Here is a 19,361-nt window from a genome sequence, read left to right on the forward strand (position 1 = left end):
TGACAACAGATACATAGTGATGCTATTTTTGAAAGCTTCTAATGATTTACTTTCCTGGATAATGATTGCCGCAGGATGGTGATCGTTTAAAAAACTGGAAATTCTGTAGCTAAGTTTTTGGGTGCCGTAGTTCGTACGTATTTTTTCCTTATTATAACATATGTGCCCGGTGTTATAGGTGTGTGTTTTCGTTAGATACTGATGGAAAAAAGCGGTTCGATAGGAATGCATTTGTATGTAACCAGCTAACGCTATCTTTCTGTTTATAACATTCCACAGTGTAAGCAGTTGGTGTTTACTAAACAATGAGGCAGTGTGGCTAACGTATGGTGCATTGGTCTTCAAGGACGGGACTTCGCAGGAGGGCGTCCCGCTCTTCCTTGGTGAACTTCGGGCCCAACAACCCGCACTCCCAGAGCATGTGAGACAAAGTAGCAGCCTCACCACAGGCCACGCAAGAACAATCCGGGCAAATCTCAGGATATATGTTGTTAAAGGGACGTCGGATTTGGGTAGGCGTTTCCAAAAGTGTGAGAGTGACCGCCTGCGGCCTGCTTAGCTTGGAATGGGGCCGCTGGAAAATCCATCTCTCTAAGTACAAGAATTCAATGATTTCATTGTGCGCAATAGGAATGTCTTTGTGTCCGAGGAGAGAGTCACCCGATCCGAGGGCAGCACGGTCGGTAAAGCCAGGCGCAGCCTCGTGGCAGACTCATTGAGGTTCAAAGGTACCCCCTCATCGCCCTGATGTCGGCAGGGAACCAAAGGATGGAGTGTATGGAGCTGTCGCCGCGTCTGCCGGGCTACCCGACCTTTCTGGAATGCCCTGACGGCCGCTTCCGAATCGCTGTTGCATTCGAAATTTGCAATTTCCAAAGGCTATTGCACTCGCATGCAATAGCCACTTGCTCGGCCACCTCGGGGTCCGTCGTTCGGACCCAGGCACAGTTGATGTCTTTTCCCAGCGTCTCCACTACGGAAACCACAAAAACTTTGCCGCCTCGGTACGCGGCGGCATCCACGAAGCTTGCTTCGATCTGGTCCGTGTATATTTGCTTCAGTATATTCGATGCTCTTGCCTTGCGACGACCTGCGTTGTCAACGGGATGAACGCTGCGCGACAACGGGGCAACGACGATCTTCTCCCCTATTTCTCCGGGGATGTGGGTGTTGTCAGCCAAGTTCTTGGTGGGGGCGAATCCGATCTCCTCGAGGATACGCCTGCCGGCTGGCGTAGTGGACAGCCGAGGTAGCTGGGCCCGTCCCTGAGCCTTGGCTATCTCTTCCATGGTTTTGTGTATGCCGAACCGGAGGAGGTCCTCGGTATGCGTTCTGACGAGCAGCCCGAGGGCTCTCTTGACGAATTTTATAATGAGGGCATTGAGCTTGTCCTGCTCGGCTCTGAGCCTGTTGTACATGGCGACCGTGTAGGTGAAGTGACGCAGCACAAAGGCGTTGATGAGCCGTAGCAGGTTGTCCACCACGAGGCCACAATGTCTGTTCGTGACCCTCCGCACGAGGCAAAAAGTATTGTCGGTCTTCGCAATGATCTTGTGCAACACAGTGCCGTTGCCACCACCCGATTCGACGAACACACCCGGGACTCTGATGGTGTCGACCCTGAGTTTGGGGTCGCCGCTCCGAGTGAACAGGTGAATGTCACTTTGCCAAGCCAGTTTCAAGCCCTTGGGTATGCCCCCCTTTCTTTTCTGTAAAGCAGAAGCTCAGATTTGGTCGGGGAGCACCTGAGCCCGATGGTTAGCAGGTACGGCTCCGTGACGTCTACGGTCTTTTGCATGGCGCTTTCCACTTGCCCTTCGCTGCCGCCAATGCACCAGATCGTGATGTCGTTGGCGTAGATGGTGTATTTGGTGCCTTCAACTTGGGCCAGCTTCCTCGAGAGGCCGACCATGCAGATGTTGAAGAGAGTGGGCGAAATGACCGAGCCTTGTGGCGTGCCGCGTGAGCCCAGGAGCACCTCGTCAGAGACAAAGTCACCGATCCACAGCTTCGCTTTCCTTCCCGTCAGGAACGAACGGACGTAGTTATACACTCTGGGGCCCTGCTCGAGGTCCGCGACGAAGGCCAGGATGTATTCAGCGAGAACGTTGTCAAACGCCTTCTGCAGCTCGAGTCCGAGCAGGGCCTTGGTGGCCCTGGTACTCCCATCGTTGATTTGATGCTTGATCATCTTCATGGCGTCCTGCGACGAGAGACCTACGCAGAAGCCAATCATGTTGTGAGTATAGACGTTGTTGTCTTCGAGATATCTGCTTAGTCCGTTGAGGACGACGTGCTGCGCCACCTTCCCGACGCAGGTCGTGAGAGAGATGTGCCGGAGGTTGTCCACGTTCGGAGCCTTGCGGCGTTTAGGGATCAGGACGAAGTTGGTGGTTTCCATTACTCTGGGACGCTGCCGTTCTTCCACGTCTCGTTGATCTTCTCGGTGAGGTATTCGATCGAACGGTCATAAAGGTTCCGCAGCATCTTGTTGGTGATGCTGTCGGCAACCGGCGAAGACTTGCCGTTTAGCGCAAAAATGGCTTGTTTGATTGCCCCCATGGTGAAGTCTTCGTCCAACTCCGGACGGGCCGGGCCGAGGTAGTCAGGAAACCGGACTTCCTCGTCTCCGTGCTTTACGGGCAGGATGAGCTTGGTAACCAGCTTGTCCCCGGAACAGGATCATGTAGCTTCGTGCAGGGCTCTGGCGAGCGTGTGTCTCTGACGGAATCTGATACTGCCCTCGTTGAGGAGATGTTTGAGCATGCTCCAGGACTTGCCGTTACGCATCTGCTCGTCGGTCAAGTCACAGTCTTCGTCCCATTGCTACTTGCCGATGGTCCGACAGTGATCTCCGATGCCCTTGTTGAGCTCGGAGATCTTTTTCCTCAATCTTCGGTTGAACTTTTCTCCCTTCCATCGGAGGAGCAGCGTCTGCTTGGCCTCGACCAGATGGGCTAGCCTGCTGTCCATCTTCGCTACCTCCAGTTTAATGACGATCTTAGGGGACGACTCAGCGTCACTCTTGATTCGCTCGCCCCAGTCTTCCAGGTCTTTGGGCATGGGTGCGCTTTCGTTGCCGCGGAGCTTGCGAAAAAGGTCCCGTTCCGTGACGGTGAACTCTCTGGATTTATTTCGGGCGACGGCGAAGCGGGTCTCGAGCACGTATTGGTCACCGCCACAGCGCGCGCCGAGGGTAGGAGCCGTACCCTGACGGGGTGAGAGCGGACCAATCAGAGGGAGCGCCGGGGAGGGGTAGGAGTGGACCAATCAGAGTGCGCGCTACTGGAGCGGGGAGGAGATGGGTTTAGGAGCAGGTGCTTCGCCGGCGCGGGCCCTTTCGCCCCATAGATTTTGCTAGCGGCAGCGGGAGCTCGCACGAGAGCGGCAGCGCTCACATCACGCAAATCCCGAGCTTCGAGAGCGAGAAGCGCAAGCAAAGCGCCAGCGGAGAGACGCCGCTACCGCCGAGGATCGAGAACAGCAAGTTCAAGCCAAGCGCCGGAGGAAGCAAGCCAACCCCCCCTTTCAAGAGAAGGCAACCCAAGCCAAGCGCCAGCAGAGGCAACCTAACCCCCAACTTTTAGAGTAGGAGGCCGAGCAGAGACGTCGACACGGAGGGATTCATCCCACGGAGGGTGCCGATGGGCGGCTCAAGCGAGAATTCCTCGACAGTAAGTGCTGCCACAGCTGCAAGGTGTGTGATATATTGTGTTTTGATGACAGCCTCACCCAACTGAAGAGCGGGAACTGAAGCTCGAATCTAGCAAAATAACGCCAACGAACAAAAGACTTTCATGAAAATCGCGCTAAAAGTGAGTTCAAATTTTAGAAAACGACCACCACCAGCTTCGCTGTTTCGACAGCTTTGACTCCGTGGAACTGGTTTTACTTCTTTTAAATAAATAAATAAACATCTGAATTTCGGCAGTGCGGAGGAGGAGACACTCGACCGGCTGACACGCAAGGCGTATAAGCAAGCGCTCAGACACCCACGCGTAACGGCCACTTTTCGCCTCGCGGAGACAAGGGGGTACAACAAGACACAGGAAATCATAGTGCCCCACCTGGTAAGCCAGAAGGAAAGGCTACAATGCATGATCGCGAAGAACGCTGTGCCTTAAATTGCTTTGGATTTTCTGTACGGAAAACCAGCACACCGACAAAATTCTCCACACGAATACAGGAAATTATGCAAATCTCATCGATTCCCAAGAGCATACGACCGACCTTCCACATAGGACGACGACAAGCCCGAGCGCAGGTACTCGCGAGGAAGTATGAGGACCCCCCCCTCCTCCCCCCAATTTCTTGCACGTAGAAGCGGCCAGCACCGCAAGTAGCACCGCATTCGTCACCAGTGTAGTCGGCGATTACGGGACCGAAATAAATGCGTCGTCGGTTCCCGGAGTGAGCGCTGCGAAGGCAGAGAAACTATCACTACGAGACCGCACTGAGAGTGCGTCATAGTTCTGATTTCAGTCTCGGACGGCACCCGCCGTGGTTGCTCAGTGGCTATGGTGTTGGGCTGCTGAGCACGAGGTCGCGGGATCGAATCCCGGCCACGGCGGCCGCATTTCGATGGGGGCGAAATGCGAAAACACCCGTGTACTTAGATTTCGGTGCACGTTAAAGAACCCCAGGTGGTCGAAATTTCCGGAGTCCTCCACTACGGCGTGCCTCATAATCAGAAAGTGGTTTTGGCACGTAAAACCCCATAATTTAATTTAATTAACTCTCGGACGGCACGCAGAAATTTTTGGCGGGCCAAATGTTCCAGGACCGCACATCACATTCCGAGTGAAGCGGACCAGCGGCCGCCAAGCATGCAAATCGTGTGGACTCCGGGCATGGGTCCTTAGGCGGCAATCAGCAGACACACGCCTGTGCCCCGGCGCATGCGCACCGTGAGCCGTCAGAGGGACGCGCCGAGCAGTTCCACCGCGAGCTGATACCGTTAACCTGCACGCGCATACTATATATAGAACGCTATCGCCTTTCACGAATAACCCTACCACTGCCTCATAACGCTCTCACGCGAGAAGAAGCCATAGTATTGCGGAAACTCCAAACAAACACATATCCACCTTTAAGTCTCTGCCATAACATACACCCTGCGCTGTATTCCTATATATGTCAACACTGCGATCAATGTGCAACGCTTCACCATGTTGTATGGGCTTGCGCAAGCACACCAGTGTTCACACCCACAACAGACTCCATCGCACGGCAATGGGAGGCAGCGCTGTCCACCTCCGACTCGACGGCCCAGCTCAACTTGGTCAACCGAGCGAGAAGGATGGCTAAGGCGGGGGCCGCTTGACTTCTCTCTCTGGACAGAGGGGACCGCCTACTGCAGAGCGGAGGAGTTACGTACGCTCGCGTGCTCTTTTATATAACGTTTATTCCTTCTCCCTCCTAGAGGGGGCCAATTTTTTTTTTCTCTGTGTATCCTGGCCTACGCGTTTTATTTAGTAATAGGATTATACTGAGATAACGGCTCAAATTGGAATTTCAACCAGAACGGTAACTCCGTGGAGCCTCTCAAACAACGTTTTAGCTGCAGAACACAACTAGCATGGCCAAGTTCAGCAGCGCAAACATCTCTGCCAAGGTGGCCGTACAGTAACCAACAGATACCTTATCGCCTATACCCGTTGCCGTACACAGTGCAACTCGTGGGTCTTAACAATATGGTAGCGGGATGCGCCGATTGAAGCTGTCTTTCGAAAAATCGCTTCTCTCTTTAGCCCCCGTTGTCGACCTATATGTTTAAACCGCTTCGTGCCCAACAGGTAACAGTTCTTATTTTTTCGGTTCAGGTTCACTTCGTATTCGGGTACAGTTCCGGTTCTGGTTTTCGTTTCGGGTTCGCGTTCGGTTCGACACCCTTTTCTAAAGAAATGTTTATAACTTTCAGAGAAGCAAGATGGGCAGAGATAGGGTCGCAGATAGTTCATGCTTTGGCGTTGGAGGTATGCCACGTCAAGCGTGAAAAGATGTAACTTCAATTCTGCGCATGTTGAAGCACGGTTCGATCGGGATATTGATACTTCATATGCGACGAAGTATGGGATATAAAGAGAAGGCGTGCAAGCTTACATTATACAGGTCATTTAAATCTGTACGACGAGGCACGGAGGTTTCGATGTGGAGTGCCAGCAGAAGGGTTACTATGAAATGGAGCATGACTCTTAAGAACGACCCACAAGTTTCAGGGCTGTACCATAAATAAATCTATGTAAAGTCCCAGGAAGAAGGTAAGAGCGAAGTAGCACATTGTTCTGCAAGCAGCCGACACGTTCCGACACTGGAGGGATAATGGCTATTGTACAGCGATGGAGACACTATCCGCGCGCTTAGGAGCAACTAGGATTGTGAATACTTTTCTTTTCGTGCATGTTTGTTTACATTGCTATATCGCAAGGCCTTAGCAGCTGAAATGCGCAGGTGATACAGCACTCTTGCTCGCTCTTATTTTTGACTCAACGGAAACATCTGTGCAGCTGTACAGTCGGCTGCACAAACGTTTCTCAGCACAAAGGAACATCTGACATTTAAAAGGGAAGCTTTTAAAAGGAAAGAAACATTTAAAGAGGAAAGCTGTATTAGCTGGTTACTTGAATTACTTACTTACACTTACTTATTTGAATTATGCATTATGCGCTCTATTGTACTGCTTACCATCCACCGTTCATGACGGGCTACTCCCCAGTGATAACGACGGTGAAGCGCCGTTCGTATTTTTGACGCAGAGGGAGGAGGAATGGCTTTGGAATAGTTACAGCATAGCACAAACCAATTTTACAAACAGGACATGAAAGAGGTCACACAACATGCCCAGTTTGTAACTTTCGGCTGTGCGCTACAGTAATCATGAACCAGCTATAGCTAAGACAGAACCGTTAGTTGTTAAGCAATGGAAACGAATCGTTAGGCCACAGATTGCATCAGATCGCTGCTGCTGAACAACGTCTGAATGCACATGTATACGGAAAATATAGAGCTTCCTGTTTTGGCTGCACTCGTAAACAAGTGATCCTATGATCGACTATCTATTGGCCATCCTGACGCCTCTGCACGGTTGTCCTCTGATCGTTGCAGCTTCTGCTGCATGCTAGTAATCTACTCACGTGCCGAGAAACTGATGACTCACATCACCACAAATTGCATTTGTCGCGCCATCGCTTTCGGCATTACTGACGATGGGGTGCTCGGATTTCCCCGGCAAGAAAGAACTACTTGCGGTCTTAGCTGAACTACCTAGCAAGTTATCCTATCTTTCTAGGTTGCGGAAGATTTACCGGTTTCTCTGCCAACTCGAAACTTCTCGCCAGCCATACTTCAAGCGCTGCTGTTTTGCCTCGAATCATGTGTTTTCGCCGTGCTTCATTTTGCTTCCGGCTTTTGTAATGCCAAGTAACGCTGAACTGCTACAAACAATAAACTAACTTGAAAGAAGACATAATGGCAAGCTCGCGCAACTTGTCACGAAGGTTTTGCACGTGTGAAAGTGAAACTTCACGAGGCCGGTTTTGATTTTGGTGGCTCGGAAATACAGTTCGAATGATTTGTTGAAGAAAGTTAAACAAAGTCCAGGGATATTGGAACGACACGCAGTTAGTACGTGGAGCCATGCATTTCAATAAAGGCTTAAGAGGAAGCTTTAGCTCGGGCCCAACTCCGATGCGGCCTATTGAAATACGTGTAAAACGCAAAAACATTTTTATGAGATAACCCCTGGACCGATTTTAATGAAATTTCTTGCATTTGAGAGAGAAAGTTAAATTCTAGTCACTGATGCAAGCGGAATTTTGATTTAGCGCCTGAATTTTGTTAAAACGAATTTTAAAGAATTCGCAAGTTCGAAAAAGATAGACGCCCGAAGTTTATAAACTAACAGCTCTGCATCAAGAACAGATATCGCAGTTCTGTAAACGGCGTCCATTAGATCATTCAAAGCGGACAAATTGGATATGTCAGTTCATATCTCACGCGAATTTCTTACGTTGTGTACAAGGGTTCTGCCGAAGCTATATCTACATTTTACTAAATTTTTTGAGATTCATGTGTAACGCGTGCAGCAATATCAATTTTGTCCGCTTTAGATGTACTATTAGATGCAATTCACAGAATTGTGATATCATTTTTCCTTGCTGAGTTACAGAGTTCTAAACTTGATAGCTTTGGTATCTGAAAATTTTCGATTTTTGCCAATTTTTAATAAAAGATTGACAACCTAAATTAAAAATTCGAAACCAACAGTCACTACATCTTAAGTTTGTCTTTTAAATGCAACAAACCTCGTCAAATGTGGCGCAATGGTTGTCGAGAAAAACGAATTCTCTTTTGACATGTATTTAGAGAGGCGCACCCAAGCTAAAGCTTCCTCTTAAAGAGTGAAAATGACGCTCTTAAATGGCGATTAGTGACGTGACAACCTATATTTAAGGTTGAATAATGTTGAAATCTCAATTGTCCCTCGTGCACTCTTTAGAAATGATGAAGTCGATAGAAATAACAACAAAAATTCACCGACCATTACGATACTCTAATGAAGAATTTGAACGCGCATCTACACGTCTTTCATTTCGCGATATATTGGCTGACGGGGACATGTCTCGTGGGGCACGTTGCAAACAGAGCAAAGTGTGGCGCGACAGGTTCGCTGATCGGGAAATCGCGAGAGGCAGCGCGTGGGTGACGCGTGAGCGCGATTCACAGCAGCCGTCGCAGACAGACCTCCACTCATGCAGTGATTTGTTTCCATATATGGTATCGGTGGCGTCATCTGTAATGTACGGCCCGCGGGATTGAGCGCGTCAGTTCCTCTTGCGCCCAGGCTTTTTTTTTTCGTCCCCCTCCCCCCTGCGCGCATCTTTCACGGTGCTCGTTCGCTAGGTTACGCCGGGAACGCCAACGCTCGCAGCAGGAACGGGCGCCGACGAGCTGCGCCCTAAATTAAGCCGGGAAGAGAGATTCTACTGGTTCATTATGATAGGTAATAACCCTTGGTCAAAAGATCTGTTATTCAAGAACGTCCAAAACTGTCGTATGTAAAGCAGACGTTCTTCTTTTTTTTACTTTCTCAATTTTGCCAATATCAATCTTAGTAAAAGGGTCCCAAATTATATAAGTGTGGCCGGCTAGTGCTAAGACAATTGTAAACTGGCAACCGAACAACAGGGATTGATAATTTTAAAGCTCTCCGAAGAAAGAACAGTTTCCGATTTTAGCTGAACATGGTCAATGTGCTTTGACCAATGCAGGGTGTTTGTGATCCAATGCCTTAAGTATTTAAAGTGAATTGTTTCACCAAGAAGAACATAATTTGTACAACAGCTAAATTTTAAATGTTTTAGAGTAATAGTCACAAAAATATTTTCAAAATTGATTTCCATTTGGCAGTATTATGCTCCATTCAATACAATTCTGGAAGCCCTGATTCAGCTTGTGTCAGTCACAATCACTTTTGGTCTCCGAGTAAATAATACAATCATCAGCACACCATTTCATTTTAACTGAAATATCGGCTATTATGTATTTAATGAATATCAGAAATAAAATGGCCTTAGCACGGATGCATGAGAGAATGTGTAAGCGCGACTGAAAGAGGGCGCAGAAAGAACCAGACACGCAGAGACAGGGATGTATCTGTGCATCTGCTTCTTTTTACATCCTCGTTCAGTGCACTAGCTAGGATTGAGGATTGGGCTAGTTGGTATAGCAGACGCAATTGCACATTCTATCATGGATTCTAACCAACTAGCCCGCCAACGTGTTCTAACCTAGCACGGACCCTTGTGGGACCCCAGAGTGTGCTGAAATTCGTTCTGAAGAGTGGCTTTTGTAATCAACATTTATTGCCGGTTTCTAATTAAGGGAGGCTGACCGCCAAGTTATCTATTATGCATTTTCTAACACTTCATTTAATTTATAAAGTGACATTTGCGGCAAACTTTGTCAAATGCGTTGTTGAAATCAAGAATTGCGTCAGTTTGATTACCACTATTAATTGCAACTGCGAAATCATGAACCATGTCAATTCGCTGAGTAGATTCATTATAACCTTTTGCCCGTGTTGGTGTCTTACCAATATATTTGCATGCCTGATGGTGACAGCTTATGTTCTGCTTTACTTTCATATTGTAAGGTTTCAAGTACAGCAAAACTCAAAACAATACAAATGACCTAGTTTTCCTAGCAGAAAAAGGCACTTCAGTCTATATGCTATCCCTAAATTTTTTTGGTTCTAGATATTTCTGATAAAACTGATTTTTCGCCGCATATTGTTAACATAACTATGACATTTGCCCGAGCTTTGTGGAGGTCAAATGCTACGCTCTGCTCTTGATTTACCTCAAAGCCGCCGTGAAATAGGGATTGGTCTGAAAGCCATGAGAAACGAAAACGATTTGTTCACATTCGCGTGGAACAACTCAGTCGCTCCGAGATGTACGGCCTTCTATACAGTCTATCCGAACATAATTTTTTTTCCAATTGGCATTAATGACTTATTGGTATTGGTTCCAATTGGTATCGGTAAATATTGGTATTAGTTTGTGAATAGTGGCGCTGGCTAATACTCCCAAGTAGTAGTAGTAGTAGTAGTCCTAGTAGTAAAACATAAATACCTAAGAAAGAAGATGGGAAAGCGGCACCGCGGTAGCTCAATTGGTTAGAGCATCACACATGTAATGCGAAGGCGTGGGACCGTTCCCCACCTGCGGCAAGTTGTTTTAGAGCGCAGCTCTTTGGCGTCCGTTCCTGGGTTTCGCGTCGTCGTCGGCGTTGTCGTCGGCCTCGTAACCAGCTCCGCCCCCCTTTCATCCCCCCAGCGCTAGCAGCGACCGACTGATACCGCTGGATGCCGCTGACGCCGCTAGAGAGTCAAGATAATGTGACTGCATAGAACACCGTCGCCGCCATGCAGAAAGAGGAGGAAAAGGTCCCCCCCCCCCCCTGTTCTTGTGTGGCGGATAGGGTGCTCTTCAGTTGCCGACGCGCCGGTTATTTCACGTAGGCCCCGGCACGTCGACGAATACGTGACCACCTTCCCACGGCTAGACCTGGTTCTTAGCGCTGCGGAAGCGAGGGTATCATATTGTTTGTGTCGGCATCGGCGGCGTTGTCCCTGAAACCAACTCCGCAGCTGGGGTTGACTCGCTATCGGCGTCAGCGGCATCAGTCAGTCGCTGCTATCTCTTCCCTCCTCCCTTTATCGTGTTGTCCGCTTGCTGCGCGCGCTTCTGCCCCCATCGTTTGCCGCTGGGTGTACACGCCGCCCCCCTCCCCCCTCTTCCTGCGAGTCTCCGGTTGTCAAAGCGCCGGCTCGAACTTAATTCCTTTCTTCGCTCCTCCTGCAATGCAACCCCTGTGCGGTGGCAATCAGAGAGCCAGATCGGTGGCGGCGGATCTGTATATGTGCACCGCCCGAGCCGAAATTGCCGCTGCCGTTCGCCCTGTGCGGTGGCAATCAGAGAGCCAGATCGGTGGCGGCGGATCTGTATATGTGCACCGCCCGAGCCGAAATTGCCGCTGCCGTTCGCCACTGCGAAATTATCTGCCAGTTCTTTCTGAGCCATGAGCGAGACGACCGATGGAAGTCCTCCGTCTGCTGCTGCTGCTGCTAAACGAGCTGCCAGAGCAGAGGCCCAGCGCCGTCGCCGTCAGAATCCAGAGGTGCGTGCCGCCGAAGCAGAAGCTTACCGTCGCCGCCGTCGAGATGATCCAGGAGTACGCGTCGCCGAAGCAGAGGCTAAGCGCCGCCGCCGAGAAGACCCTGCCGTTCGCGCCGCCGAAGCGGAGGCTCATCGCCGCCGTCGAGAGCAACCAGCAGTAAGCGAGGCTGAAGCAGAAGCTCATCGCCGCCGCCGAGAAGACCCTGCAGTTCGCGCCGCCGAAGCGGAGGCTCATCGCCGCCGTCGAGACTTATTTGCTGCGCTCAAATTTCGCATTAGGAAGTAACGTAATCGTCGGTAATTTTTTTTCATCCACCTTCATTGTCATTAATTTATAATTTCTTCAATTCAGTTAGTAAGTACAAGTAATTTCCCCTACCCAGACGTTGGAGTTGGGCCTGAGGTAAAGCTTCCTCTTAAGGGGAAGCTTTAGCTCGGGCTCAACTCCGACTCGGCCCACTCAAATACATGTAAAACGCAAAAACGTTTTTTTCTGAAATAACCCCTGGACCGATTTTAATGAAATTTGTTGTATTTGAGAGATAAAGTTGAATTCTAGTGACTGTTGGAAGCGGAGTTTCGATTTCGGGCCTGCATTTTATGAAAAGCATTTTCAAAAATTCGAAAGCTTGAAAAAAAAAAAAAATAGACGCACGAAGTTTATAAATTAATGGCTCTGTATCAAAAAAAGATATCGCGGTTCTGTAAACGGCATCTATTAGATCATTCAAAGATGTCGATTTATATCTTACGTGAATTCGTTACATTGTGTACAAGGGTTCTGCAAAAGCTGTATTTCCATATTACTCAATTTTTTTAGATTCATGTGTAACATACCGATTTTGTCCGCTTTAGATGTACTATCAGATGCAATTCACAGAATAGTGATATCATTTCTTCTTGCTGAGTTAGAGTTGTAAACTTGATGGTTTCGTTTTCTGAAAATTTGCAATTTTTGCCAACTTCTAAAAATTGACAATGTAAATCGAAAATTGGAAAACACTAGTCACTAGATTTTAAGTTATTCTTTTACATGCAACAAACCTCGTCAAATTTGGTGCAGTGGTTGCCGAGAAAAAAGAATTATCCTTTTACACGTATTTCGATAGGTGCATCCGAGCTAAAGCGTTATCAGTTTTACTCCACGAAAAAAATCAAAATCAAGCTCCATGGCGTAGTAACGACGTCGCATGAAATATAGCACCTAATTTTTCATTCATCAACCGAAAGAGTCGTTAAAAATTTCGATTTCGGGGTTTCTTCTAAGAAAAAAAAAAACTAAATGTCCTCCAAATATCGTGTAGTGGGCGTTCTTTGGACAATCAGACATCCTTAAGAAGTCCTACAAAAGATATTTGCAGGATGAACCGGTGAATGCCGTCCTGAGGACGTCGAGTGTTGTCTGAGATATATGTTGTCCTTGGCGTCTTTTGTTTCTTGGCTTCTCATGAAACTGCTTTCTAGAAGGCCATTTTAGAGCGCAGCTGGTGCCCGTTCCTGTGGCGAGCGTCGGCGTGCCTCAGCGTCGTACCTCGTCGTAACCGAGCGAACGAGCACAGCGAAAGATGAAAGCAATGCGTAACGCAGCGGGGGATGAAAGACGCGAGGAGGAAAGCGGAGCTACAGGGTGCAGCGGAACCATGAGGCGGAAAGCGGAGAGAGGGTATGGCGAAAGCGTGAGAAGTGTAGTGCGGCGACAATAGCTACGAGATGGCGCCACAGTAGCGCGCGTCGTCTGGGAGGTCTGACGGCGGCAGCTGCCGTGAATCGCACCCAAGTGACAACCACGCGCTGACTCCAAGGAGGTTATCATGGAGGAAGGAAAGCATAGGAGAGGTCCCACCTAACACGGACGTATTGGAGAAAGTGTGGCGGTAGTCACGTGCTGTTTTTCGGAAAGGACCACTGGGACTGGTACCCCAAACGTCAACGCTGCCATAGCAACAACGCTCCTAAGCTCTCGCTTCTGAAGTGGAGGTGGCTCGCCGAAAGTGAAGCTGGTCGCCGCGATCTTGTTCGGGGCAAGAAACGCCGCCGTGGTTAGCCAGCAAGATAAAACAATGTCTGTACCTTTAGTTTTAATCAGGGGCCTTAAGAGGGAAGCATGAGAGAGGAACCTGGCTGCAGTACATTCCTCCTACATGGTGCGTTTTGGTGGCGGCAATAATGTCTGTTACTTACTAGGTTGCTTCAAAACTAATCGCATTATCATTGGCAGGCATCCTGAAATAGTTTCTGCGGGAATTTTCGCAATGTATTTTTGCAACCTTCTGCTCCACATTCAAAGCCATGCTGCATTTGACATATGTCTTGAACAAGTCGAATTGAAGAGATCCATAAGTATTAACTGTGCTCTCAATGATTTCAGGCTTCATACCACGATTGATTCATTAATAACAATCCATTAATAAAGAAAATGAGAAGAATCTGGGCCAGGTTCCTTTACCATACCCTGCTCAGGTCCACTTCAAATGCATTAATTTAGTGGAAGTACTTAGAGGTTAATAACCACCAAGTGCACCAGAGTGTCTGGGACCACCAACTGTGCTATATTAGTGGTATGTCGTCGGGGCGAGTATTTTGCACTTCACATATCATTGCCTATCAGCAAACCGGGCCATTGTGGATATGCATCAGACATCCTGTTGTCGATCTCAGCCACCCATCATGCGAAAAATGGAATGCAGTCAGAAGTGCCAACATTACGATGAAGTGTAATTTTACAATTAATTGAGTTCCACACATGCAAGTTTTCTTGCTCCCCCGCAGTTCGGCAGGCTAGAGCATCCTTGAAGCTCACTGAAATGTAAATGCATAGAAAGACAGGACTTCAATAGAGCAAAGCACCACACATTTTTATTTTACGTGTCATCTAAATGTGGAAGCTCCAGAAACCCATCTTTCAGAGAAATGTCTTCAGCACTACTCCGCTCCTCAGTAGTTTTCCTGGTGAACAAAGCCACATAATCGCGCGAGTCCTGCGGTATGTACATTAGCTGAGCAATGCTTTCTTCAGTATCTGCGAAACATTTGTTGACTTCCATGTCTACCGTGTCGCTCTGGCATCTTGCACCAATGTTGCTTGCAGGTGCACTGGCTACTACTGCTGCTTTTCTCAAACCTTCATCTGTGTGCTCGGCAACAGACTTTGTCACACTCATACTTGATTCTGCATTATTGGAACTTGGACATTCTTTGTCTGCTCCCTCATACTCAACACCGGATGTCTTACTGTAACGTCCGGCCATACTACCTCTGCTGTCATTTGCTGTGCCGATGATATGAGAGGCAAAATTTTCTTTGTTGCTAATCGCTGAATCATCAGAGGGGTACATTACATTTCTCAAGTCATGTGTGCACATGTCACCTCTACACAACACCTCCTCCATTACAGTTCTTCGATGTTCGGTGATACTTAGGTCACGTCTTTCGTCTGCCTGACGATGAACGTGTTTCCTAAAAGCCATGCAATGCAGGTGCTGCCTCTTCTCGTAGCGAACTCTGAGAAGTCCAATGTGCTCAAGTGCGCTTCGCCAGCTTGCAATCATGGCAGCATTTCGTTGCTGGTGCTTGGAGTCTGGTGTGACAATGAATAGGAGGCCGTTAGGCTTAAGCAGTAAGGCTGCCTTACGGCAGAAGGACCATCGCTGTGTGCAGGACGGTAAGTACTCGAGGACGAGGCAGAAAACAACTGCCTGGAAGCTGCTCTCGGGCAGTGCCTCCAGAGGTGTTTTAACACTGCTGGCTGCCTTCTCGTCCTTTCCGGGCACAATCATCAGCTTCAAGAAGTCACACTGTATGACATCCTACAAAAGAAAAAGGATAACACAGGGTAAAATTTAATTTAGGCTGCCATCATGCTAAAGAGTGAGCTTTTATGCAAGTAGTAATGTACGTTACAAAACAGAAATGCTGTTAGTGTATAAAAAACATCTGAGGCTTTTACTGTTGATACGAAGAGAGATTGCTCTTCTATCAGCTTATTTGTCATCAGGAATGACACTATAAGAACTCTTGCTTTATAGAAAAATTAAATTTATGTTCCACGCGAGTTTCAAAATCTTAGCTGCCCATTTTCAGGCATTCAAACCAATGCACCAGAGAAGTTAAACTAGCTGTAGTGACGTAATCGTACGAGCATTTGATGCAGATATATGTCATTTGAACATGAAGGTATTCGAAATAAATGAACACATGTATGGTGAGGCAACGACACGTGTCACGCACATTCTTCACAGAGGACTAGAGCCTGGAGCTGCAAGCATTGAAACAATGCTTGCAGCATTTATTGAGACAATGAAAAAGCAGTTTTATATGAGTGTGCAGCCAGATTTCCCATGTGATGAGCGAAGTAATAAACATGAAACACTTGCCAGAGGGAATGACAGCATGTAAGCAGTCTCTACACATTGTAGTACGATACCAATCCCTTGCAAACGAGAAAAGTACATTGTGAAGTGCTTGAATAAATGCATGCATGGGTGACTGGAGCCTGGCACCACTCCTAAATTCATGGCTGACCATGCATTTATGGATGATATTTATTGGTACATCTACGTCAGGTGCATGGGTAACCATGCATTTATGGGTGACATTTATGGGTGCGTTATAGACAGGTGCATGAGTAACTATGCAGTTATGCATGGGCAATAGGGAACCGTCATCTTCTCCTTGGTGTTTTCCTCCACAAAAAAGGACATGCACTTGTTAGGACCAGTTAACATGGCTGAAAGAATGGTGAAATGAATAAACTCATGTTGAATCATTGAAAGTAAGCTACGCCTAAAATGCCTTGCCACAATGTGCATCCTTAGAAGAAAGAAATAGTATAAATTTATTTTAAGAAAGTGCTTTTTAGATGCCAGCAATGCATGCATTAGCCATCTACAGATTTTATAAAAAATGTCTTTGCCTGAATCACTCCTTGAAGAACACAATTACAAAACATTTGGGACATCCTGTAAAAGCTTTTTGTGGATATCTACGAACAGTTTTGTGTTTCGTAGGAGGCATTTTTTGGAACAGGTTTATAAAACATCAAGCAAACCTGACCAACCATTTGTCAAACAAGAGATGTCTCAGGATGGGGCCAACATTTTGACAAGGGGATTTGGGGTGCGATCTTGTACGCGTTCCAAAATAGAACGGAGGCGGTTCGTTCCACCGAGCCAAATACGATTCGTCAATTTGAAATGTGCTGAACGCCATGACGTCAATTGTGACGTGATATCTGCTGTCAATCATTCCGTGTCGTCTGCTATCGGACGAACGGAACGGAACATACCGCCTATTTCGTGACGTAAAGAACGAACCGCCTCCGTTCTATTTTGGAACGCGTACAAGATCGCACCCTTGTCCTCCTCAGGGCCCTGAAGAAGGCCGGTCCCCTAGTTGTTTGCTGCAGCGTCAATCCTTGTTCAACTACTGCTAATCACTTTGAGTCCCCAACATCCTGTGCACTTCAGCATCCAGCCGTAAACATAACAGGATAATTGTAGAAGAGTCAGCAACAGCACTAAAATGTCACAGTACAGATGCACGACTTTTGTGACATGTCTGAAAGAGCCTGCTTATGTAGGTACATAACAGCCAAGAATACTCGTAAAGTCGTATATCTAAACCACAAAAATACAGTTAAGGAACAGAGTATCACTGTCTTCCCACTAACGGCTATCATACCACATTTGTGTGACAACGCGAGTCTTTTTAACTACGCTACCAATGCCAGAAAACACCTGGAATATTCAGGACCAGGCGCTGAATCTAATGCCAAATAATTTGCCTTAAATCTAGTGTTCCAAAATGTGGCAAGCTCAGCCATGAGGTGATTAAGTATGGCAGAAAAGCCATCCAAGATGAAAACGGCACGCAAATTCCCAGCCAGATTTACGGCTGCAATTAACATATCCAGTTGCAAAATTTTCATAACCAGCTGGAAATAGTTGGAATTCCAGCTGGGGAACAGAATCCATCTCGGGCAGTTTTCCAGGTGGAATTAGTACCTCCAGCTGGAAACAAATGCAAATGGAATTTTCCGGTGGAAAATAACTGGAATAGCAGTGTTCAGGTGGAAACGGAATCCACCTCAGCCAGACTTCAGCTCGAATTAGCACTTTCAAGTGGGATGTCTGAACATAGCATTTTCCAGCTGGAAGCGGTATTCACTGGCCAAAGTGGCTGGCCTTAGTGGTAACTTTCTAGGCACATTTAAAAACATTTGATGTCCAGCTACAAGATGTCCAAATTACAGCCTAGCTGGTGTTAGGAACAAGAAAATATGCAGCAACGGAAATGTTTTTATTGACCAGAGTGAGCAAGAAAATGCCACTTTTGTTTGAGTTTCTTTGAAGTCTGGACTATGCTCTTGAAAAAGTTTGCACCCTTTGGGCCTTATCTTGTCACACAACAACTGTCACCTGTCTTGTGCGCTTTTCCTTTAACAATACATGCCCGGTTCTTCCAGGTCATGAAGGCCATGTGCGTCATCAATGTGACATTGCATTCTCGACAGGAAAGCAGTGAAGGCAGAGTTTTCGGGAACGAAGTCCAGGCAAGTCAGATGACAATTATGTTTGTGGGACAAGACAAGCTCTAAAGGGTACAAACATACTTAAGAGTGTAGCATTTGTCTTCGACAGGTCACGACTGTGCGCGAGAGCTGCTACCGTGCAATTGCTTAACCGTATGAAAGAGCCTGCTTCACAAATGTACAGCACACTGCGTTAGTACATCTTTATTTCTTGACTGTGAAAGCTGGTCAACACAAGCTTGATCCACACGGCGTTTTGCCAATTGTGCTACGCTGCTGATGTTGTTTAACCGGACAGTTGCTCTGTTTGAGCATAAGTTGTTATGCAAAGTGGTCATGTTCACAACATGACCGTACTTTCCCCACAATGAAAAGTCCTTCCAGCTATAGTACTTCAGCCACAAAAAAATGTCATTGTAGTGCCCAACATATTTTAGAGGTTCGTTAGTTACGTATATTCTGTTGTATGATCTTGTTGTGTCCACTGTAAGTAATGTTAAAAGGAGTTACAATTACTCTATTGTTAACTGCGATTTTTATTGACAGCAAGCAGCAGTACTATGGATGCCAGAGCAAATGACAAAATATAACGATGCCAGTTTCATATAGTGCATGTGATATGTGTGTTAGTGATCGAAAAATCAGTTTTTGGGAAGAATTTGCATGTATCTCATTCATTCAATAGTATTTTGGAACAGCTTCATCTGTGGAAGACGTTACGACTTCAGGCCACAGCATGTCGATGGTTTTTCCTGTACCAGGCTGCATTTTTATCTTCAGCCTTTATTCTACCATCTGTAAGTAATTACCGTAATGACACTTATTTCGTTTATGTTCTGAATGCAATTTAATATGTTATATATTTTTTTTGATCCTGAATGGCATGCACATGAGGTCAACAGTTCGAATGTTGTATGAAGTGTTTCTACACATGAGGTGCCTCTGAGTTTGTGTAGCTCTGGTGCCGAAGCCTCACTGTAAACAATTCTGCGAAAAAATGTGTGCCTAGAATTGCACTTATGATTATGAAGTGAATACAATAGTGCTTATGTGGGGCCTATCCGAAGTAATTGAGGTGCATTCAGGGTGTTCTCGGACTGGAACTTCACATTCGCGAACCTGTTCTTGCCTTGATCTGTAGGCATTCAAAT

General features: G+C 47.1%; 1 protein-coding gene across 2 annotated transcripts in view; it reads right to left on the reverse strand.

Annotated features, from left to right (window-relative positions):
- Positions 1 to 14,519: 14,519 nt before the first annotated feature.
- The window catches only part of Samtor (S-adenosylmethionine sensor upstream of TORC1), a 28,653-nt gene continuing 23,811 nt past the window's right edge, over positions 14,520 to 19,361 (reverse strand). For both annotated transcript variants that reach the window (XM_055062483.2, XM_050191426.3), the window contains exon 5: positions 14,520 to 15,487. In XM_055062483.2, the coding sequence (XP_054918458.2) occupies positions 14,543 to 15,487 (945 nt within the window). In that variant the 3' untranslated portion in view covers positions 14,520 to 14,542. The remainder of the gene's footprint in view (positions 15,488 to 19,361) is intronic.

The sequence above is a fragment of the Dermacentor andersoni genome, chromosome 10 (assembly GCF_023375885.2).
Source record: "Dermacentor andersoni chromosome 10, qqDerAnde1_hic_scaffold, whole genome shotgun sequence".
In the NCBI taxonomy this organism is placed as follows: domain Eukaryota; kingdom Metazoa; phylum Arthropoda; class Arachnida; order Ixodida; family Ixodidae; genus Dermacentor; species Dermacentor andersoni.